The 24,510-nt window shown below is 38.8% G+C and overlaps 3 protein-coding genes and 2 pseudogenes across 5 annotated transcripts in view; 4 read left to right on the top strand and 1 right to left on the bottom strand.

Annotated features, from left to right (window-relative positions):
• RHBDL2 (rhomboid like 2) overlaps positions 1 to 3,142 on the top strand; it is a 38,587-nt gene extending 35,445 nt beyond the window's left edge. For 2 of the 3 annotated variants that reach the window (XM_016157367.2, XM_016157368.2), the window contains exons 7-8: positions 1,739 to 1,800; positions 2,579 to 3,142. In XM_016157367.2, coding sequence (XP_016012853.1) covers positions 1,739 to 1,800; positions 2,579 to 2,758 — 242 coding nt within the window. In that variant the 3' untranslated portion in view covers positions 2,759 to 3,142. The remainder of the gene's footprint in view (positions 1 to 1,738; positions 1,801 to 2,578) is intronic. The other variant, XM_036232062.1, reaches the window with a different exon arrangement.
• A 2,876-nt stretch (positions 3,143 to 6,018) lies between these two features.
• LOC118605262 lies at positions 6,019 to 6,137 on the bottom strand (annotated as a pseudogene).
• A 497-nt stretch (positions 6,138 to 6,634) lies between these two features.
• Positions 6,635 to 6,751, top strand: LOC118604108 (annotated as a pseudogene).
• Positions 6,752 to 13,465: 6,714 nt separating this feature from the next.
• GJA9 (gap junction protein alpha 9) lies at positions 13,466 to 15,033 on the top strand. Its single transcript, XM_016157364.2, has one exon. The coding sequence runs from the start codon at positions 13,489 to 13,491 to the stop codon at positions 15,031 to 15,033; it is 1,545 nt and encodes a 514-aa protein (XP_016012850.2). The 5' UTR covers positions 13,466 to 13,488.
• A 1,239-nt stretch (positions 15,034 to 16,272) lies between these two features.
• LOC107517057 (MYC binding protein) lies at positions 16,273 to 23,230 on the top strand. Its single transcript, XM_016157370.2, has 5 exons — positions 16,273 to 16,383; positions 16,580 to 16,652; positions 20,028 to 20,076; positions 20,324 to 20,453; positions 21,518 to 23,230. The coding sequence occupies exons 1-5, from the start codon at positions 16,300 to 16,302 to the stop codon at positions 21,560 to 21,562; spliced, it is 381 nt and encodes a 126-aa protein (XP_016012856.1). The 5' UTR covers positions 16,273 to 16,299; the 3' UTR covers positions 21,563 to 23,230.
• The last annotated feature ends 1,280 nt before the right edge of the window (positions 23,231 to 24,510 follow it).

The following is a 24,510-nucleotide window of genomic DNA, read 5'->3' as shown; positions in this document are numbered from 1 at the left end:
AGTGTGTTGAAAGAAGGCAAGATAAGGAAGAAATGGAGAAATTGACATGACAAAGTCTTTTTGAGAGGAGGCCTCTTACCCCGGAAGACTAGATCAGAGTAACTTTCTAGTAAGTCAGCCCTGTTGTCTGGCAATGGTTTTCGTATACTTTCCTAGTCCCATCTCTCTGTTATTTACACTGGACTAGGAAATGCAAATGATTGAAAATACCATACAGCCACATTTATCCAGAACTTTGTGTAATAGTCATTTCACAATTAAATTAATATTGAATATTTCCGTAACCTCAATTCCTGCTCAGTGACTTTAACGTCAATACAGTATTGAAAGGGAAATTAACCAGAACACATGGTTTGATGCTATTTTCCCAAAGGCAAGGACAGGGTCTCTCCATCTCCTAGGACACAATAGCTCAGTAAGTGGAGCACAGGGAATTGGGGGATGGGTGTGGAATGTGACAGCTGCATGAGATGTTTCCAAGTGCTGCACATGTAGGCGGGAGTTCTTCTAGGCCAAGAAACCCCACAGGCTCCTTTTGCAGCACAGATCAGACTTATTTGAAGAATGTCTAGGTTCTGACTCTCTGTTCCATTGGAGAATGTGGACTCACTCCCTTTCTTGGCCCATCCTCAGTACTCCTAATGGTAATTAGAGGCAATTAGTATAGTGGATAAGAGTGGAGCCAGATTGCTTAAGGTTCAAATCCCGCCCTTGCCTCTGAGCTGTGTGGCCTTTGGCAAGTAATTAACCTCTGTGTCCTGGTTTTTTCATGTATAAGATGCTACCATCATTCCTCACTTGGATTGCCGTAGTAGTAGTAGTAGTAGTAGTAATCTAGCTTGTCTTCCTGCACCTGTTCTTGCTCCCATATAACAGTCAGAATGATGATTTAAAAATATAAGTTAGATCATGTCACTCCTGTGTTCAAAAGCTTTCACACAGAATAGAAGTCAAAGTCTTTACAGTAACCCATAAGGCCCCTGCGTGGTCTGTCCCCTGCTCATCACCTATCATTTTATCCCTAATTGTAGTCCAGAATCACCTGGAAGTCTTGTTAAAACACAGCCCATGAGCCTCACCTTCACAGTTTCTGATTCAGTAAGACAAGGGTGGGCTTGAGATTTAATTTCTAATACATTCCCAGGTGATGCCACTACTGCTGCTCTAGGGGAGGAACCACATTTTGAAAATCACCTACAGGGCCAGGTCAACTGCTTCGGTATTCCTCAAGCACACCAGGCACATTCTTGCCTTAGGGACTTTGTACTTGCTCTCCTCTCTGCCTGGAAGGCTCTTATCTCTGTCATACTCTTAGTGAGAACCTCCCTGACTCTCCTATTAAAAATCACACCCTACTCCCAGCATTCCCAATTCTCCTCTTACTTATTTTTTAAACTTATTTGCTTGCCTCCCCCAACTAGACAGCTCTATGAGGCAGGGCTGTCTAATCTGTTTACTGCAGTATGTACGCCACCTAGAACAGTGTCTAGCTCATAGAAAATAATAAATACTTGGTGGGTGAATAAATCTGCAAATTGGGATAATGATAGTACTGATTTCATAAGGTCTTTGTGAGGATTCATGATATGAGGTTAATACATGTAAAGATCTTAGCACAGCATCTGGTACACAGTGATATCTCAGTACATGTCAGCTGCTACCATTGTTAGCAGGAAACCAAAAACATTTGGTGCACTGTTGTGGTCTTGGGGCTTCATCGGGTTGTTTTTCCCTTTAGTTGTGTCGGACATGGGATTTGCTCTCTACAGAAGGTTCTTTGTCCCTGCAAATGGGTCACCGGTGAGTTTGGCTTACATTTTTTTTAAATAAAAATTTGTTTACCTATCATATAAATAGCTAAAGAGTCATCAAATGGAGCAACAATTTCGTGATTTAAGGCAGTCAAATTTCCATTTGGAAAAAATTCCTGAGGAAATCAGAATTTTGTGTTGTCCTTTTCACTTAATTCTCTCATGGCCCTGACCACTGGCTCTACACCTCTGCACTTGCCATATTAGTAGCTATTATAGAACAGGGAAAAAGGGATTTCATGGTCCACAGAGAATGAAAAGCGGATTGGAAAACAGCAATGACAATTTGGGTCCAGGCGAATTTACAATATAAAGAAAACTGACAAAGATTTTATGTTGTTTGAATTAGTCTTTGAATTTGGTAGTTTGATGTTTGAATATTTGTATGTGTATCTTACCTGTGTTTTTATTCTGACATTTTATGTGAGATCAGATTATGCTCTACAGAGATCCCTTGTGCAACTCAATTCTGTTCTCTTGGTTGGCACTATATAGAACCATCCAAAATTTGATGATCAAGAAGAATGAGAAACAACAGCTCTGTCTCGTGTGCTCAGAGAATTGGTGAAATGACATTTCTTAGCTTTGTATGTTTTAGAACATCTCCTTTCTGTGCACATGGAGATTTTGTCTTTTGCCCAAAGTTGTTCTTCAGACTTTTAAGACTGTGATTGTGATGGTAATCACTGTTTATTTAGTAAGAAAGTTGCTACTGAAATAATTAGCATTTTTTTCTCTTGTTTCCATTTTCCCCCTTTTCTCCAAAGGTGTCTTTTGCAGCTCACATTGCAGGTGGATTTGCTGGAATGTCCATAGGTTACACTGTGTTTAGCTGCTTCGATAAGGCACTGCTGAGAGATCCACGGTTTTGGACAGCAATTGCAGCTTATTTTGCTTGTGTCTTATTTGCTGTATTTTTCAACATTTTCCTATCTCCAGCAAACTGACCTGCCCCTAACAGAAACCAATGAATAAAAAGAGCCATCTGGGGAAAAAACTGGAGAACTCTATGAAGAAACAGAGCTGTCCCAGCAAATGCTATAAAGAAGGCAAAACACCACTGAAGTCATCAGTTGCAAAAGTTGCTAACAAAAGAACTTGGTGTTTAAGGAAGCCACTTCCCAATGCAAGGGGAGGGAAGAGGAAGAGAGAAAAGAGAACAATAAAAACCAGAGATTGGGTCTTTCCCAGGTATATGGTGTGCATACATGTATACTCTAAAAGAGCCTAGCTCTCCTTGGATAATATATTGTAGAAACTGCTTGGCAGAATCCATGAAAACTGTACTATGCTGACAATAAAAACATTTCATACCTGTGTTAGACTATCAATAATCACTTTTGATCACTGTTTGAGTCGATAGATTACTGAAGTGCTTTACATACATCATTGCTAATCTTTTTAGCAACTCAGAAAGTTGGCTATTACTCTGTTATCTTAGGAGGATATGGAAATCCTTTCAAAAATTCAGGGAGTTCCAGTCAAGATGGTGGGCTAGGTAAAAGTGGGTGTGCCTTCTTCCATGACTGCATTAAAATTACAACCAAATTATAAAACAAATAACTTTTTGAAAACCACCTGAAGTCTAGCTGATCATAACACATACACCTGAGAAAATAAAGAGCGAGCCACACTGAGGCCGGTAGGAGGGGCAGAGACATGAAGCAGGCTGTCCCCGCACCCACGTGTGGCTGTAGAGACCCCCCTGAAGGAACGAGGGGCCTTAGCCCCACGCAGGGGTTCCCCAGCCCAGGGTTCCAATCCTGGGCAGAGAAGGAGTTCCCACAAAATCTGACTGTAAAATTCAGTGGGGATTCTAGCCGTCTGGGTGAGAAGGAAGGAAACTGAAAACCCAGACATCTGCCTTAAAGGGCCTGCTCAAACTCACTCACAGATACTCATCTTGGGCTCTGGCGGAGGGTCAGCAGCTCAGGAGGTGTAAGAGATATCTGGGGAGGCACTGAGTTGTGTGGCACCAGAGTGAGGGCTGGAGGGACAGCCGCCATTGCTCCTTTGTCGGCCCCCCTCCTGGTCAGTCTGAATGGGTGCCATCTTGCCTATGTTGAACTTTCACTTTTCATGGCCAATTTTGAAGCTGCATTGGCCTGGTGAGACCGGTCCTCTCCACGTGCTTGTCTCCCTAGGACCCAACCCCACCCAACACACAAATTGTGCCCAGCAGGCTGTGACCAGGCAGCCAGCCCCACCCTGCACCTTTTCTGGGCTGCACATAGATAGGCAGGGCAGCCCTCAGCTTGCATCACCCATATGTGGCCCGTTCAGTAAGGGGGGAGACTTTTGGTGGCGCGCCATTGGTGCTAGCCCAAACTGCAGCGTCTCTTGGGTGCATTGCTGGGGTCTGCGGTCCTGAAGTGGACTGCGGCTGGCCTCGCTGTGATCATTGACTTTTGTGGGAGTGCACAGGCTCGATACTGGCAGCAATATGCATCGGCCCGATGGATCAGCTTGCTCCACCCTGTCTCCCAGAGACCCTACACCACCCAAACCACAATTGCCTGTGGCGGGCCCATTGCCTGGCAGCCAGCCCTTCCCTGTGTTTCTTCTGGGCCATGGTTTTGACAGCGAACAACAGTCCTTAGCTTGTGAGGCCTGCATGCAGACTGTGCATCCCTGGAAAGACTTTTAGTGGTGGGCCACAAGGCATGCCCTGCGCTACTGTATTTTATGAACAGATCCCAGGTAGGCCTGAGGTAGGCAGTGGTTGACCTTGTTGTGATCTGAGACTTTTGTAGGAAGCCACAGGTTCAGCATAGGAACAAAACCTGATTCTGTATTGGCTGGGTGAAATCTGCATGCTTTACCGGGTGATTCCCTGGGTCTCTGCCCAACCTAACTCCTTACAGCTGCGGTGACTTATGGGCAACTGGCAGACAGCCTGAGGCCTTGAGGTACACTGGTCCTTTTGCTGAACCACCCCAGGGCCAGTACTGGGGGTAACCAACCTCATCTCATAGTGTGGTCTCTCCAGATACAGTACAAGCAGCAACCATTTGTAAAATGCTTGTGGCTCCTACCAGGCAGCCCTGAACAATCAAAGGCAGTGGCTCACCTTGATTTACATGGCGCCCTAGAACTAACACACCCAGAGGCATGGCATCAGACAACAACAGAGCATCACTTGACTAGCCCCATAAGTAGCACACCCAAAAGGCAGTCTCAACAGGTACAGGAGCCTGCTGGAGCAAATCTCACTCCGTGGGGTCAGCCCCACACAGCAGCTCATATCCTGTGGGAGTGGCCAATCCCCACAGCCAGTCAGCCCAAGAGTCAATCCCATCCACTGATTAGCTACAATAAAAGAACACACAACCCACACAAGGAACACACCCTGTGCAGGTGATCAGGAAGACTGTGCTACTGGGCCACATAGGACACCTACTACATAAGGCCACTTGGCCAAGGGCAGAAGACATAACACATAACACATATTTCTAATACATTGAAATGAACAGAGACGGACAGTTGAAATGAGAAAACAAAAAAACATGCTGCAAATGAAACAAAAGAAGAAAACTCCAGGGGGGAAAAAAAAGAAAAAAGAAAAAAGAAAAACTAAGTGAAATGGAGACAAGCAACCTACCAGAGACAGACAGGGTTCAAAACACTGGTTATAAGGATGTTCAATGAACTTAGGGGGAGAACAGATGATCTCAGTGAGGACTTTAGCAGAGAGATAGCAAGCATACAAAAGAATATAGAACCATAAAAAAGAACCAGTCAGAAATAAAGATTACAATAACTGAAAGGAAGAATACATTAGAAGAAATCAACGGTAGATTAGATGAAGAAGAGGATCGAATCAGCAAATTGGAAGACAAGGTAGAAGAAAACATCCAATCAGGACAAGAAAAAAATAATCTTAAAAAAATGAGGAAAGTTAAGAGATCTCTGGGACATTACATGTACTAACACCTGCATTATTGAGGTACCATAAGGAGAGAGCAAGGAATTGAGAACCTATTTAAAGAAATAATGACAGAAAACTTCCCTCACCTGGAAACAGAAACAGACATACAAGTCCAGGAAGTGCAGAGTCCCAAACAAGGGGAACCCAAACAGACCCACGCCAAGATACATCATCATTAAAATGCCTAAGATTTTTTTTAAAGGTGAAACAACCCTTGGTTGACCTCACAGATTGCAAGACCCTTGTCTGTTTATAATCCCTTATGTTTTTTACTTTTTACGCCTACAGCACCTGGTCTTCCTAGATGATCTCCCATCCAAATACTAACCAGGCCTGATCCTGCTTAGTTTCCAAGATCAGACGGTATCGGCCTTGTTCAGGGTAGCATGGCCATAGACAAAGAGAGAAGCTTAAACACAGCAAGAGAAAGGCAGTTAGTTATTTACAAGGATACTCCATAAAAATGTCAGCTGATTTTTCAACAGAAACTTTGCAGGCCAGAAGGAATTGACACGAAATATTCAAAGTGATGAAATACAAGAACCTGGGTAGACTACTCTACCCAGAAAGGCTATCAATTAAAGTTGAAGGTGACATAAAGAGCTTCCTAGATAGGAAAAAGCTAAAGGAATTTATCACCATGAATCCAGAATTACAAGAAATGTTGAGGGCTTTGTAAAAAGAAACGGGGAAAAATTCATAAATACGAATAACAAAATGACAATAACTATGTACCTATGTCAAGATGTAAATGGATTAAATTCTCCAATCAAAAGACATAGGATAACTAAATGGATAAGAAAACATAACTCATACATATACTATCTACAAGACCCACTTAAGATCAAATGACACACACAGACTGAAAGTAAAGGGATGGAAAAAGATATTTCATGTCTACGGCCATGCCACCCTGAACGTGCCCAATCTCATCTGATCTCAGAAGCTAAGCAGGGTCAGGCCTGGTTAATACTTGGATGGGACCACCCAGGAATACCAGGTGCTGTAGGCGTTAAGAAAAAAATAGATATTTCAAGCCAATGGAAATGAAAAAAGATCTGGGGTAGCAGTAATTATATTAGACAAATCAGACTTTAAAACACAGGCTATAACAGGAGACAAAGAAGAATATTACATAATGATAAAGGGATCAATACAAACAGAGGACATAACCCTAGTAAACATATAGGCAGCCAACATAGGAGCACCTTCATATATAAAGCAATTACTGACCAACATAAAGGGGGAGATAAACAGTAATACACTCATAGTGGGAGACTTCAACCGCCCCCCCTTGACACCAATGGACAGATCTTCCAGACAGAAAATCAACAAGGAAACAACAGCCTTAAATGACACAGCTGGATTTAATTGATATTTTCAGAGCGTTTCTTCCCAAAGAAGCAGGATATACATTCTTCTCAAGTGCACACAGAACACTTTCTAGGAGAGACCACATGCTATGCCACAAAACAGTGTCATAAATTTAAGAAGACTGAAATCATATCAAGTGTCTTCTCTGACCACAATGGTATGAAACTAGAGATCAACTACAAAAACAAAAACAAAAACATACACTTGGAAAATATACAAACATATGAAGGCTAAACAACATGCTACTAAGCAATGAATGGGTTAACGATAAGATCAAGGAAGAAATCAAAGGCTTCTTAAAAACAAATGAAAAGGAAATCACAACACCTCAAAATTATGGGACACAGCAAAAGCAGCCCGAAGAGGGAAATTCATAGCAATACAGCCCTACCTCAAGAAACAAAAAAACTCAAATAAACAATTTAACCTTATACTTAAAAGAACTAGGAAAAGAACAGCAAACAGAACCCAAAGTGAATAGAAAGAAGGAAATAATACACATCAGAGTGGAAATAAATGAAATAGAATCTAGAAAAACAATACAAAAGATCAATGAAACCAAGAGCTGGTTCTTTGAAAGGATAAACAAAATTGATAAAACCTTTAGCCAGACTCATCAAGAAAAAAAAAAGAGAAGACCAAAATAAATAAAACCAGAAATGAAAGAGAAGTAACTAGGGACTCCACAGAAATCCTATGAGCAATTATATGCCAACAGATTGGACAATCTGGAAGAAACGGATACATTCCTAGAATCTCCCAAGACTGAGTCAAGAAGAAACAGAAAATCGGAACTGACTGATTACCACCAACAAAATCAAATCAGTAATCAAAAAACCTTCCAAAAAACAAAAGTCCTGGGCCAGATGGCTTCATAGGTGACTTTTACCAAACATTCAAAAAAGAATTAACACCTGTTCTTCTCAAACTATTCCAAAAAATTCCAGAGGAAGGAAGTCTCCCTCTTTTTACAAAGCCACCATTACTCTGATTCCAAAACCGGAGACAATACAAATAAAGAAAACTATAGGCCAATATCCCTGATGAACATTGATGCAAAAATCCTCAACGGAATATTAGCAAACTGAATTCAGCAATACATTAAAAATATCATACACCACGATCAAGTTTGATTTATTCCTGGGATGCAAGTTTGGTTTAATATCTGTAAATCAATTAATGTGACACATCATATTAACAAATTAAAGATTAAAATCATTTGATCATATCAACAGATGCAGAAAAAGTATTTGATAAAATCCAGCATCCATTTATGATAAAAACTCTCAGCAAAGTGGAAACAGAAGGAACATACCTCAACATAATAAAGGCCATATATGAGAAACCTACAGCTAACATCATACTCAATAGGGAAAGGCTAAACGCACTTTCCTTAAGATCAGGAACAAGAAAAGGATGTCCACTTTCACCACTTCTATTCAACATAGTATTGAAAGTCCTAGCTACAGCAATCAGGCAAGAAAGTGAAATAAAAGGCATTTGAACTGGAAAGGAGGAAGTAAAACTGCCATTATTTGCAGATGACATGATACTACAGAGAACCCTAAGGATTCTACCAAAAAACTGTTAGAACAGATAAATGAATTCAGTAAAGTAGCAGGATACAAAATTAATATTCAGAAGTTGGTTACATTTTTATACACCAATGATAAACTTTCCGAAAGAGAAATTAAGAAAACAATCCCATTTACAATTGCATCAAAACCAGTAAGATACCTAGGAATCAAATTAACCAAGGAGGTAAAAGACCTGTTCTCGGAAATTTATAAGTCATTGAAAAAAAATGTGAAGAAGATACAAATGGAAGCATATACCGAGCTCAACATCATCATTAAAATGGCCATACTATTCAAAGCAATCTATAGACTCAATGCAATCCCTATCAAAATACCAATGGCATTTTTTCAGAAAACAATAATCATCAAAAATTTTATACTGAACCATAAAAGATCTGAATAAAATGGTTCAATAAATGAAACAAATGAATGTGTGGAGTATTTTTGAGGGGAGAGGAGAGATGAAATTCTAAGCATCTGTGACAATTTTAGAAACAGCAGAGCATAGTGCTTTCATAGATCATTCCCTTAATGTTGGCTGAAATTTATTTGAAAAGAGATAGGGAAACTAGTACCTGAACCCAAGGTAGGTAGCAATTCAAAATTGCCAGCCCATGTTTGGGAATTTAAAGCCTTACTTTCTGTTAAAACTCAAAATTTATGTGGAAAATGGTCTATTTTACTTTTTTTGCATTTATCTGTCCATGGCAATCTTGAGAAAGAAGAACAAAGTTGGAGATTTGAACAAGAACTTAAAAAGATAAAACCTCCTTTTATTTTCCTATCCTAAACAGCTTTTTTCCCCAGTGATGACTGCTGTCAACAGTTGGGTGTGCATTTTGGACGTTTTACTATTCAGAATGAGCAGAAAGGGGAATGGATTTAGCTGGTGGCTGACTCACTCACTGCACTGTATGGCACTAAATCTGCTCTGCACCCCCAAAGGGAGAAACTTAGAGAAGCATGATGTACTTCTCAGATGTACCTAAATTATGAAAGGTTTGGGTTAATCTGTTTTAGCTAATTAAATATACATACGAAATATAGGTTTTAACAGGATAAATGAGGTCACACTACAATTGTTGTTCTGTAAATTGTTTTATAATATGACACAGAGGTCTCTTTCTTTTAGTGTACAGATCTTTATTCTCTCAGTTGCTCAGTGATAAAGATGTACCAGAGTTTATTTAACAATTCCTCTATTGGACACTTAAGTTGTTGCTGATTTTGTACTACTATCAACAGTACTATGCAAATGTGCAATGCGTCTTTGAGTATATTTTGCTGAATGAATGAATATTCCGAGCACCAAGAAGCAGAAATGCTTCGTTAATTTTGAGAATTTTAAGATGACTTTTTAAAAATTTGACATGTTTATTAGCCATCACTTAAAAAAAACTGCATAGAAAGTAAACATGTTTAAAAACTTTTTTGACAACTACTTTTTACTTTTATACTCAGTTCTTTGTAGAGTTTTCATCATTATTACTCTTTGAACTATTAATTTTCCCTCATTCCTGTCATAGGGAGTTAACACTGATGGACTTCAGACACATTTTTAAAAAATAGCTGTGTTCATTTATATTCTTATAGTATATGAGAGTAAGAGTTTTATCACACTCTTGCCAAAAGCAGGTATTATAAATCTTTGAAAAATTTGCATTTTTATAGTTAAAAAATACTTCATTTTAATTTGTATTTCTCTGACCACTGAGGCTTAGTGTTTTTTCATTACTAATAATTTGTTACATATAATATGTAATTTATATAATATATAATATGCACATACACATATATGCATATAAAATTTCCTGTGACAAAATGTTTACATTTCGTCTGAAAAGCAGCTAGTAGTTAGCAAAGAGGCCCAAGGAAGAAATATTCATCTGCCATGGCCAATCCACCATGTCGCCAGCTCTGAGGAGAGACCTTGAATAACCTTAAGGTCAATACAATTGTTAGTCACAGAAAACTAGATAGAACAACAGGATTTATCCAACTGTGAAACTGGACATGACCCATTGATTATTAAGACTGATGACTAAGAAGTTATTATCTAGTCAGAAAGATTTTTTGGTACTAGAAACATTGTTCACATGACCAAAAATAGTGATTATCTTATGGGGTACCCCAGGGGCAAAATTACCATTAAAAAAGCACACAAACATCTCCTGTGTTAGTTTGACATCTGAAAATTACAGAGGAACCATTAATTTGGCTTAATTTGGGGCTCATAACTTTAGTCTTCTACACTGTGTTGTGTGATTAGAAATACTGGAAGTAATTTTCATCTGTGCTGTCCAATAAAGTAGCCACTAGGCACAGGTGGCTCTGTATATTTTAATTAAAATTAAAATAAAAAACTCAGTTCCTCTGTCACACAAGCCACATTGAGAGTGCTCAATAGCTACATGTGACTAGTGGCTACATTATTGGATAGCACAAATAAGTCTATTTCGACATCACTGCAAAAAGTTTTATTGGACAACGCTATTTTAGAAGCAAAAATGAGCTGATAGAAAAATGGATTTTAGCTGGTGGCTGACTCATTCACTGCACTGCACTGAACTGAATCTGCTCTGCACCCGCAAAGAGACAATTTCAGAAAATAAGTTGAAGACGGCTGTGGTATAATTATTAAGCATGATTTGCTTCAGATTTATCTAAACTAAGAAAGGTTTGTGATAATCTCTCCGTTTTAGCTAATTAAGAGCCATTTGAAATGTTTTTACCTTTCGCTTTTGAATTCTATAGTACTATATCTATGCATGTTAGTATTCACATTATTTGCTATGAAAGCTTTAGATCCTAAGGTTTGTAGTGCAATATTTGTAGTGAAACAATACTGCTTCTTATTTCATGAAATGCTATGCCCTTAATAAGGGAAAAAATCGTTTATTTCTTTTTGTGATTAGAGAAGTGTTCATGGTAAAAAAAAAATGATAAAAAGTTAAGTCAATTGTAATTACATTACCCAGAGATAATCAGTTAACATTTGATGAATATCTTTCTAGGCTTTTTTTTGTAAGCATCTCTATATGTAAGTAAATTAACAGTAATAGGACCATACTATTCTATGTTATAACCTAAATGTCACTGAAACAATATATCAAATGTCTTTTTATATTAGTATGTATTTATCATTTCTACTGGTTGCATAGTACCACACTCTGGGTATACTGTTATTTATTATGTACAATATAGTCTTTCTTGTATTGACAATCATTTTGGATGTTTTCAGGTTATGATTATGATCATAAATAATATGTGCTTATACTTTAAATTGCTTTGGATTGTTGGGTCAAAGAGTATATTATTGCTAACGTAATAAAGTCAAATAGAAATTTTTCTATCTCAGGAAAATAACTAAATTTTGGAAGGTTGATGCTTTTGTAAGTCTTTTTAACTGTATAAAGCTTTAAAAAGGCCTCTAGAACCAGTTATTAAAAAGTCAAAACTATCACTATTTAAATAATTAAAAATTTAAGAGTAAACATGATTTCTTAATGTCTCTTTCATGCAAATTTTAAGTGTTTAAAGAGGAAAATAACAGTTTAATAAAACAGTTAAGAGCTGACTTTAGAGCCATACTGATTGAATCTGAATGCCAGTTCCAGCTGCGTGACCTTGGATCATTTAAGGTGTACCTCAGTTTCCTCATTGTAAAATGGGGAGCAACATAATTACTTTAAAGGAATTTTGTGATGAAAAAGCACAGCCTATATCTTGTAGCTATTGTGTAACATTTCCCTTTCTATAAAGGATATAATACATACATTTATATTTTAAATGAGAGTGAAAACATTCATTTCTTTTTCTTTTCTTTGGGATGTACTTCCTCTTAGACATCCTAGGCTATTAACCTTAATATAAAACCTACTGGCTGATAATCCAAGCATTTAAATTATAACTTGCCCCATTGCTCCCTCCACAAAAGCAAGCTACATGTCTTAAATAGGTCAAACACTGTTACAACGTAAATTTCTATAATACCATCACCACACCAATGTTCCATTTATTTCAAGTAATATCTAATAACATCTTGGTAATACCAAATAGTAGAACATTTTTGGAGTTCATTTTAAGATGATAAAAATTTACAATATTTTTCATAGCAAATTATAATAAAAATGTTATGAATACTCAAATATATTACTGAAATGATTTCTGACAATGCTCAAAAACTGTAATAAAGAAGATAGAATTTAGAAATTTAAATGTGGATTAAAAAACTAATCTAAATTTTATAGCAAGAGCCAGATGTTTCTCCTGGTTTCATTAGATGCTGTATCTTATTGAATTATAAAATGAAACATATTCATTTTTCTTTGTGTATAAATGAAATTTTGAAATTATAGGCTTTGGTTATAACTTTTATATAATATAATCTTAATACATTTGTAAGATCAAATCAAGTTTAAGGAACTTCTCCAAAAGCTCTGAGTTTAAAAGATTAAACAACAAACTTCTGCTTAAGAAGATGCTTTTCTTATAGAAAATCTTACAGTTCTATTTTCATAGTTTATATGCCATTCCCCAGGTATCATGTTTTTGTTTTTTTCATTGCATTGAGGTCTAAACATGTGATTTTAAATTCCTGACATCTTAAATATATTCTTGGTAACAGATTATCACAACTCTAGGGAAAAAAATAAAGCAACCTGCAAACTGAAAGAGTGATACTTTGTTCATATTTTGGCTATAGGTTTGCTTTAAGAAACAGCACGCTGTCAGAATGGAAGACTTTATCTACCTTCTTTGTGAGGGATTCAGAGTTAAGATGGCTGACTAAATAAACATGGGGGACTGGAATTTCCTTGGAGGCATTCTGGAGGAAGTTCACATCCACTCTACCATGATTGGAAAGATCTGGCTCACCATCTTGTTCATATTTCGAATGCTTATTTTGGGTGTAGCAGCTGAAAATGTCTGGAATGATGAGCAGTCTGGCTTCATCTGTAATACAGAACAACCTGGCTGTAGAAATGTATGCTATGACCAGGCCTTTCCTATCTCCCTCATTAGATACTGGGTTCTACAGGTGATATTTGTGTCTTCACCATCTCTGGTCTACATGGGCCATGCTTTGTACCAACTGAGAATTCTGGAGAAAGAGAGGCAGAGGGAGAAAGCGCAACTGAGAGGAGAACTGAAGGGGGTAGAGTTTGAAGTGTCTGGAGATCGGAAGAAACTGGAGCAAGAACTTTATCAGCTGCAGCAAAGAAAACTAAATAAAGCTCCACTCAGAGGAACTTTGCTTTGCACTTATGTGATGCACATTTTTGCTCGCTCTGTAGTTGAAGTTGGGTTCATGACTGGACAGTATCTTTTATATGGTTTTCATTTAGAGCCTCTATTTAAATGCCATGGTCACCCATGTCCAAATACAATTGATTGTTTTGTCTCGAGACCAACAGAAAAGACAATATTTCTATTATTTATGCAATCCATAGCCACTGTTTCACTTTTTTTAAATGTTCTAGAAATTTTCCACTTAGGCTTTAAAAAGGTTAAAAGAGGGCTTTCGGGACAATATAAATTGAAGGATGAGCATAATGAATTCTACGTGAACAAGTCAAAACAAAATCTTGCCAAATATCAGGGCACATCTGCAAATTCACTGCAGCGACTCTCTTCTGCACTTGATTATAATCTGTTAGTGGAAAAGCAAACACACACAGCAATGTACCCCAGTTTAAATTTATCTGCATTTCAGGCAGATCCTAACAGCAACAATGGAAATGATGAGAAATGCATTTTGGATGAACTAGAAACTGTACTATCCAATGAGAAGTGTACACTTAGTACTACTCATAGTCATAGTCAATCCATCGGCTCAAGTACTAATGAAGATGCTCATAAAATATTTAGAAAGGAAGTTAATGGTAACCAGTTAAGAGAAAAAAAAATTGATGGCAAAGACAGCAAAAGGAACCAGTATGCTAGAGGTAATTATTCTATTCCAGGTGTTGCTAGAGATCTGGACAACCACATGGGGCAGTCACCCCAAAGAGCTTTCTCTCTGCCAGCTAACTGCACGGAAACCCCGAGGTGGCTTTGTGCTACACTGAGTCCCTCCACAGAAGATGAGAACTGGGAGTCACCTCCTAAAGGTAACCTCAAGGGCCAGTTCAGAGGGGGCACAATCAGAACCCTTTCTCCTTTACAAGGGGACTTCCAACCACTTAATATTCCAGACACTCCTAATTCTTTAGGAGAATTGTCCTTTGGATCAGAGTTTGTCAGAACCTGCAATAATCCTACCATTTGTCCTCCAAATCATTTAGTGTTGTTGACAAATAACCTCGTTAGTAGGCGGGCTCCCACAGACCTTCAGATCTGAACAGCTGTTGGCTTTTAGACATTTTGCATATTATCCTATCATAGAAGTAGGCTAGTGGTGGCAAAGCACAGACAGAACAGGTAAGGGCAGCTCTAAAGCCCAGCTGTTAAGACAGACAGCTGCAAACTTATTTCATATAGAATAAACAGCTCAAATTCTGAATTGTGAAGGTGTAGTTTTAAAATCAAAGACATAGTATTACCAAGTCAGGGGTACTTTTTCACGGGCTCCCTTCAGGATTTGTGAAAACTGATTTTAGAAAAATCATATGTTCAGAATTGAGGTTAAATGGATTGGAACGAGTTTTTGTCTCGAAGCCTTGGAGATTGCTCTTAATGTATATAATTCCTCTTTTTAGTTACTGATCTTTTACTTCTGGACAATGGTTAAATTTTCTTTGCTCCTGGGATTTAACTTAGTCCTTATAGGCTGCAATATGATGTGTCTTCTGTATAATCATGTTGTTATCTAGCAAATAAAATCTTAAAAAGACGGGTGGCTTTCTTTGACCAGTTTATAGCATTGTGCCCAAATTGAAGTCTTGGTTCTACTACGAACTGGCCATCTAACCGCACCACTTTACTAACAGTTCCTACATCACAGGTAGTGTCAAGATTAAATTAAGAAACACATGTTTTAATATTGAGCCCGACCCACAACAAGCGCTTAAAAGTGCTAGTTATTATTAGCACGTTACTGCTTATCCTCTAAAGGCCCACGTCAAATTGGCCACAAAACAAGGAAACTCCAAACATAAAAGCTAGAACCGAAAGATACGAGTCTAAACATATTCCTCAAACCATTGGAAATCCAAGGGTCGCCCTGCGTCAGTCGTGAGCACTCCTGCAGAATGGGAGCCAAGAAGCCAAGCCGGTAGGTTACCGTTACCAAAGCTTCCGATGTCCCCGATGAGAAAGGTCCCCCCACAACTGGTGTCGAAGAGTTCTTTCGCCTCGGCAATAGCCCTAGCGCTCCCGGGCTCCGCAGGCCCCGCCTCCGGGAGCCACGCCCATCTTTGGCCCCACCTGGACATTTGTCTCAAGTTACCGAAACCGTGCCTCTCGCTAAGCAACCGAATCGCGGCAGGGACCGGAAGAGGAAAGAGAGGTGCTGCTCAGCCAGCCAGATGGGCGGGCGTACGCAGCCTCCTTCGCAACAGCCCACTATGAGGCATTCAGAGCGTCCTGGTCGCCATGAAAACAGGCCACACCCCGGCCATCCCGGACCGTGGTTCTCAAGTGCGCAGGCGCGCGCGGCCTGCCGCGCATGGGCAGTGCTGCTCAGAGCCCGCCAGCCACGGTCTCCGGCGCCAGCTACGCCGCTGCCGCTGTCACTATGGCCCATTACAAAGTGAGGGGGGCGCGGCATGGCTGGGGGCGTGCGGGCGGTGGCGAGCCTCTGGTCGGCTCCGGGTGGGAGTGGGGGTGCGCGCGCAGGTTTTGGGGGCCTGAGGTAGTGAAGCAGAGGCGGGGTTTGCCGAACTCCCAGCGCCTTCTTCCTGCTCCGGCCCCCGGGTTTCGGGCACTGACCCGCCGTGTCTCCTCAGGCCGCCGACTCGAAGCGCGAGCAGTTCCGAAGGTACTTGGAGAAGTCGGGGGTGCTGGACACGCTGACCAAGGGTGAGCATGGGCTGAGAGAGAGTTCCTCGTGCCCTCGTCGTGCTCCTCGGGGCTGCGCCCCTGATGACGGGCCGTGGCGTGGGGAAGGAGCGGGTACAGGTGGGACGCGTTCGGGGTCCAGCGAGGTGGGCCTTGGGATTCCTCGGGGACCGGCGCACACTAGATTGCGGGACGCCGCCCGAGTCGGATAGCCTTGCTCACGCCACCACTCTCCCGGCCGGGAGTGAAACTCTTGCAGCTGTTGCAAAGTCTCTCCAACTTCCGTTGCTTTGCCTCGAGCAGCCGCAGTGGGCATGTTTGCTAAAGACCTTGAGATCCCAGTTCCTCCCGCTTCACAGTTTCTGCGGAGTCCTCAAAATAGTGTTAAGAAACATTTAACCGCGAACGAAGGGCAAGTGGGAAAAATTACCGATTTGAAAGTGCGCTATGAAGTAGCTAAGTGAACTTCATCTCCAATGTAGGCGATTCATAGTCAATTAGGCTGTGGCTTTTCAACCTAATTTCCAGTCCATGTCAATTCCTACGTTGTGCAGATTTCATAATTAAAGAAGCTTGAGGACACATCAAAATGGTTATATTGTTTTTACTTATTAAAATGGAAATTGTTACACTGTGTCTCTTCCTCCGAGTTTCAAGATAAGGTCCTTGAAGCTGGAGGGTTCCAAGAGATATTTGGGGTACTGTTTATTTCATCAGCTCATCAGTAATTTGAATGTCTGTTAGGTATCACTCAATCTTTGGTTGAGGCTTTCAAGGGTGTAGAAGAGTTGGCAGGGATGAGTACCCGGGTCCACATGAGGAGAACAGTAAATGCCTGGGAAATAATTTGGTAACCGCTATTTGGCCAGAACAGAAGCAAAGGTTAGGAGAAAATTCGTGGAGAAGAACTATGAATCTTAGCAGAAAATAGGACTTTAAATTCTCAAGAATGGGCTGGTAATTTTGAATTGCTACCTACCTTGAGTTCAAGGTGCTAGTTTCCCTATCTCTTTGCATATAAATTTCAACTTATATTAAGGGACTACTCTATGAAAGCACTGTGCTCTGTTTATGGAAGTGTCACACAGACGCTTGGAATTTCATCTCTCCTCTCCCCTCAAAAAACTCCACAAGTTCATTTCTTTCATTTATTGAACCACTTTATTCAGGTCTCTGTTCTAGGCACTGGGGATACAACAGTAGGGGAAAAAATTTCCAGCTTTAAATGAGTTTATATCCTAGTTGAGGGAGAAAGATAGTAAATACATAATGTCAGCCAGTAGTGTTATGAATAAAAACAATAAAGTTGGAGATAAAGAACACTGGATATGCCGTTTTATATTACTTTCTTAAGTAATATTTGAGCAAAGACCTGAATGAAATGGTATGTGATGTCGAGTTCCAGGAAGTGTAAGGAGGCCAGAGTGGCTAGATGGAATGAAAGATTTAATGGTAAAGGGCAGCAAAGTGACCCTTGTGGGAAGTAACTGAAGATGAACAGCCTGTGGCCATATGTGGATATTCCTTCATGAGAGCCTAGATTTCCAGTTTTCTAAGTAACATCAGACAACATACTATCTACTGATGAGATCTATTTAAAACTTGATTTTCAGCTTCAAACATAGGTACTTTACATAGATTCAATTTATAATTTTTACTAAGCTTATTTCCAAGGGGATTTGAAACTGCTTAAAACACTGTAAGACAGGATGGTTAAAGATAAAGATGGTAAGTCATTTGGAAGAAGAGGCATTTTAGTTATTTTGAGCACTATATATCAACCTCTAAAAATCCTGGCTGCTAAGGCAAAAAGGGGAACATCGGGTATAGAGTTTTTCTTGTCTGAGTTAAAGGAAGTATATTCCATCTATATAAAAGCACAGGAAACTTGACATTTACATTATGTTCTGTAATTACCAACCTTGTATCACTGACAGAAATTTAAAAGTTGAAAGAAATGGGATGGGCAAAGAAGAGGAAGAAAGGATAAAGAGTATTCATGTCTTAGAAAATAAGGACTCAGTAGAGATCAATGGAGATTAATGGAAGAAACAGAAGTTTGAGTATATAATTTAAAGAAAAAGGTAATAAGTTGAAGGTACTATAACATACTGAAAGGAGGAAAGAGGATTGGGTAGTAGTGGTATAAATATATCAGTTTCTCAAAAAACAATATTTAGAGAGATAAAGAGTTACTATCAGTACTCAATTTGTTAAATGTAGTTGCCCATTTGAATTTTTCCATACTGTATATTTTATTTTGAGGAGTTATTAAAACTCTTAAAAGATAAAAGGGAAGCATATAAGTTGTTTTAAAACAGGAGTTCTTGTGGTATGGATATGCATATTTTTTCATGTGTAGTTACATTTGTTTTTTTTGGGCTTTTATCAGACTATTCAAAGGGTTCAATGCACAAAAACTTAACCTCTGGTTTAAAGAGTTTTATCTGAGCAATAAATCCTAGGAGGAGTTTCTTCAAAAGAAGATGAGCAAGGTAGTGCTGACGTGAGTTAGCTAGAGGATATGAAACCACTTAAGTATTATATGTTAATGTTTATTTGAGCATGTTGATCACTGGTGAAGTTTTTGGTTGGAGGTTATTTAGCATGTCGTCTATGAAACTTCATTCTTGAAGGACATTTTGAATTTAGAGCTTTTTAGTAATTACCATAGCTATGTTGATTCTCTCCTAAATTTTTTTCAAATTTATCTACATTGTTTCCACCCATCACCCTAGTGCAGGCCACACTATCTTTTCAACGTGATTACCACATCAGCCTCTTAACTGCTTTTCCTGCTCTCATCCTTGTCCCACTTGTTGATTTTCCACATAGCAGTCAAGAGTGATCACTTTCCTGCTTAAAATGTTTATGTCTGTTCTTAGGCTCAAAGTCCAACCAGACTTGCAGGATCCTCCTGACCACCTTCCCAACTTCTTCAGCTAATCACTGACAGCGGATACTCCTGCAATATTGTTCATAACTCCATCTAGCCACACTTGAATTTCATTTCCTCAGTATGTTGCCCCCTGCCCTTCCTATTTTATCTACAACCGTCATCACCTAGGTTTCAGGTCTTATCTCCCTTCCTTTAGGAAGCATTCCCTGGTGCCTTAGGCTGAGTTAGGTGATCTTCCAGTGTGCTCCCATAACCCATTATTCTGTATTGTCCCTTGATACTTTTTTTTTTTTTTAGTTCCTTGCTTATCTTTTGCACTAGACTGTAAATTCATTGAGATAAGGGTCCATGCCTGTCTTGTTGATCATAGTATGGACAGTCCTAGCAGTGTGCCTGGCATATAATAGGCACTTAATAGATACTGGGTTATGGACTATAACTTCAGTCATTCAAATTTAAGACTTTAATTGTTGCTTTTTCTGCTTTTTGATTTGCAGTATTGGTAGCCTTATATGAAGAACCAGAGAAACCTAATAGTGCTTTGGAGTATCCTTTTCATCTTTCAAGTCAGAAAAAGGCCTTATTTTTGGAACTCTTATTTTTCACATTGATAATAAACCTTTATAACACTTTTGATTATTGAAAAAGTTACTTTCCTTTGAGTTTTTGGATGATGATCTCTGGGTAAACATGGGAGGTAGGGTGGGGTGACTCTGATCAGAGATACTGATGGTACTCTGAGCTATTTCATTAGTTCCATTCAGCTCAAGTAAATTCTTAACTTTGATATTAGTTTTTTAAAGCATCACTTAGGAGCTGCTACCCCAGAAAATCCAGAAATAGAGCTGCTTCGCCTAGAATTGGCAGAAATGAAAGAGAAATATGAAGCTATTGTAGAAGAAAATAAAAAACTGAAAACAAAGGTAAATTTTTAAAAAGAATTCATGTTAAAAATTAATTTTACCTTTAGTGATTTGATCAAAACTTCACTAAAATGGACAATAGGGGAGGGCGGAGGGTGACTATCAATCTCAATTAATTGTAAGGCTGAACTAATGCCGTTTAGAAAACCAGAGACAAATTATAAATAGGACAAGCAAGTATGGTTAAGAAAAGGTTCTTGGGAACCTACATCAACAAAAATGAGAATACTGGTCATGCTGCTTATAAAAGTAAATGGAGGTTTCTGAGAGTCTTAAGCAGTTGATTTAAGTAGGTCAGCATCGGGTCATTGTTTTGTGAATGGCACCTCATGAGTTGTGCAGTGCACTCAATCTTTATAGTGTTGAAGTTTTTTCTTTGTTTAAACTCCTATGAGAATTTTCATAAACTTCAAATTAGTCAACTCTAAGTCTTTGAGGTTTCACCACACTCTGAATCACGTAATGTATTTTTTACATTATTTTAGGCATTTCTCATAATGTGTGTTATCTTCTGAACAACTCTGACAGCTAAATGGAAAAACTGAAATCTTAGCTTAGTGTTCTTCCAGGGAACCACAACTTAGCATAAAAGAAAACGCAGTATGTTAAATTACCCAGATTCCACATTGTGCAAATGCCAGTTAACTCCGGGGCACCTTTTAAGTCAAAGACATTAGCAGCTCTTCATTGACTGCCTCGCTTCAGATATGTTACATAGTTCATTTTTTCTACTTTTTAGGAGAAAGTTCAGTAAACTTTTGGTGGAGGGGAAGAAAGTACCTTATAAACCAAAGCATCTTTGGGAAGATATAGATTATTACATATAAAGTATTTCAGCAGTGTAGACATGAATTGGAATTAAATTTTAATTTAGTAATAATAAAGGTTTATGTAAAAAGAGTTCATTAGGTTTAATTGTATTAATCGTAAGTTATTGAATGGTTTAAAAAGGATTATTAATATAAACTTACTGATTCAATGATTAGTTAACTGTTTTGTTACTATTAAGTTTTTTACCCAATTAGAATAAAATTCACCTAAAATCCTCTGTCTTTGCCCTATAGCTTGCTCAGTATGAACCACCTCAGGAGGAGAAGCGTGCTGAATAGGATTCTTCTCAGTTGAAAAAGACATTGAAAAATGGTTTTGTATGACTTGAATAGTTTGTATAGTATATAATCTTTTCTGAACAGATGCTATAGAACTCTTTTAATATGTTAAATTCACCTATCACACTTTAACTGTTATAAACACACAGAATCACCAATAAAAACTCAATATAACCTTCTTTGGGTCTTAAAAGCAGGAGAATCCTGAAAAAAAAAAAAATCTAAACATAGCCATCTAATTCATTACCTTAAAAGACATTCTGTATATTAGTCTGACTACGAATAATGGTACTGGTTGTATTTTAGCAAGGAAGGTTAGCATGGGGCTGTTCTTGGGTTAGTTCAGCATATGAGCACAGGTAAAGTCATTCTTTAATATGTTGTTTATAGTCTCTGTAGGCAGCTGGAGAGATCTGTGTGACATGAGATGTTTTTGCATGGGTTCCCATGAATCTTTTGTTCGTTTATATAATGTGGAACAAATAATTCTTTGCCACCACTTTGCCTTAGATAACCGTCTGTGTGCCAGTTTGAACTCTGACACATTTTCCTTCTATGCAATCATGCCCTATCTGATGATGTTGCCTTGCTTGCTCTGTGCTTCAGTGGGTCCTACTTGTACATTGGCCTTTCTGTGTTGATTTTCAATTTGCTATAATAGCAGTTATCCTGATTGTAATTTATATGACTTTAAACAGGATTGCACTGTTTCCCTGCCTTACTTAGTTGCTTAGTTGAGCACAGCACAGAGGCAACATAAAATTCTGGGTTCATGGACAAGCTAGGATGAAAAGGGGAATGAGCCATATATCGTGGAAAATTATAGTTTGCGGGTATAATTATATAGTGCTTTTTTCCCTCAAAGTATTTTTCTAGTCTTGAATTCATTTTATCTTCATTATCCCTGTGAAGTAGGTTGGGTGCTGCATTTTTAGGCCAAAGACTGATATTAATACAAATTATTTACTAACTGTAGAACCTTGGGCACATCAGTTAAACTGCTCTGAGATTCACTTTCCTCATCTATTAAATGAGAATAATATGTGTGCTGCCTACCTCACAGGGTTGTTGTGAGGGTCAAATGGAATGTATGTGAAAGATTTGTAAATGGTAAAGCACTATTTCTTGTTTGTTAGTCCTTTTTCCTTTCTTTTGGAAGACCTACAGACAGATGTTTTGTTTTCTTGATCATTTATTTTCCTTACTGATTGACTGATATTGTTAAGTAGTAGTCCTATTTCATGTATCCTATCCTGATTGTTAGAGAACTTGTCTTTATTTTTGGTCAAAACACACAGAAAAAACAATCCAATGAAAGCTGGTTTAACTAGCAGAAGTCTCAGCACCTGCTGGAAACTAAGTCAATTATAAGGGCATTTTAATCAGTCATGTTGTCAGGAATGTGGCAGTGGTCTGTACCTCTTTTAGTCACAAGTTTGGTTTTGGAGGGGGGCCAGATACTGTTAGAAGAATATTTACTTTAATTGGTTTATCTTTTACCAATGTGAGTGTCTCTTACATGGACAGCAGTGGGTTGAGTTCTGGGTGTTATAAAAATGGATGACTTGAAGTTATTTATAAGATATGTATATAAGCAATTACAATATGGGATAGGATGCGCTCAGAATCATCATCATAATAAAATGCAGCCCCGTGGGGGTTTTGGAAGAGAGGGAGACTTGGCTTCTTTAAGCAGCTGGTATGGCAGTCCCTTTGTGGATACCGACAAGTAGCACTCTTCTGGCAGCAAAAACTCCTTTGCTTTTTTCCCATGGGACTAGTATTAATATTTATGTAAGTCAGGTGACTATCCCTTTTACCATCCTTTTGTACAGAATGGCAACCCATGGGTTGGATGATCACACTTTTTGCTGGAACTGACCTGCTAAACTGTTGTACCAGTCAGTGCTATTTAAGAATTCAGGGTCAGCCTGGCTTCTGGAGGTCCTCTTCAACATTTTTGTCAATGATTTGGACAAAGACAGTATACAAGAAGAGGCTTAAGGGAAGGATCCCATCCGTTCAGTTCCTGCTGTGCTTCAGCTAACTCATCTATAAAATGCAGATTTCATATCTTGCCTACCTCACAAGGTTGTTATAAGGACAAAATTTAATAGATGAAAAGTACCTTGCAAATGGTAAACAACTACATATGGGTCAGATGGTAGTAGTGCCAGACCTATAAATGCCACAAAATTGGAAGGGCAGACTGGTAGACTATATTGAAACAAGCCTGAAAATGCCTAACTTGGCATACCCAAGCTTCTGGGCCTAAATCAAAAAACTAAAATAGGAAGTCATATTATTTAGATTAAAAAATGCAGTTATACAAGTTTAGGCACTAGGATTGCTGACAAAATAGTACTTCCAGTGATTATCAGTGGGAACTACATATACTCTCTGGATATTGAAAAAAATTCCACTCTGGTAAGCATTAATAGAAATACTGTCCAGGTGTTAAACAGTTATCCTGAAGGCTGTATTGGTCAGTATTGCATTGTCGGTATCAGACATTTGATGGATATTGACAAGCTCAAATGCATATAAAGGAGAGTGACCAATATGGAGAGGGCATCTGAAAATCAAGAGTGCACTGTCCAATATGGTAGCCATAGCCACATCTCGCAAATAAAATTCAGAATTCATTTCCTCAATCACACTAGCAACACTGCTCTATCCACATTGTCTATTATATGGACCAGGACAGATGCAGAACATTTCTATCATTATACAACATTCTGTTGGACATCACTGAAGTAACTGAGTATGTTTAATGTGGGGCAGATAAGACTTAGTGGGGAATGAAGACTTCAATCTGGGGCTGTCATGAAGAGATGAAGACTACTCCTGTGTTCTTTATAAGCTCCAGGGAGTGTGGTTTTTTGGCCCGAATAAGAGACTTTTAAACAAGGTTTTACCAGAGTGGAATTGGCTGCCTTTTGACAGCG

Source organism: Rousettus aegyptiacus, unplaced genomic scaffold, assembly GCF_014176215.1.
Source record: "Rousettus aegyptiacus isolate mRouAeg1 unplaced genomic scaffold, mRouAeg1.p scaffold_m13_p_1, whole genome shotgun sequence".
NCBI classification, from domain to species: domain Eukaryota; kingdom Metazoa; phylum Chordata; class Mammalia; order Chiroptera; family Pteropodidae; genus Rousettus; species Rousettus aegyptiacus.
This window is presented reverse-complemented; position numbering and strand designations above follow the sequence as displayed.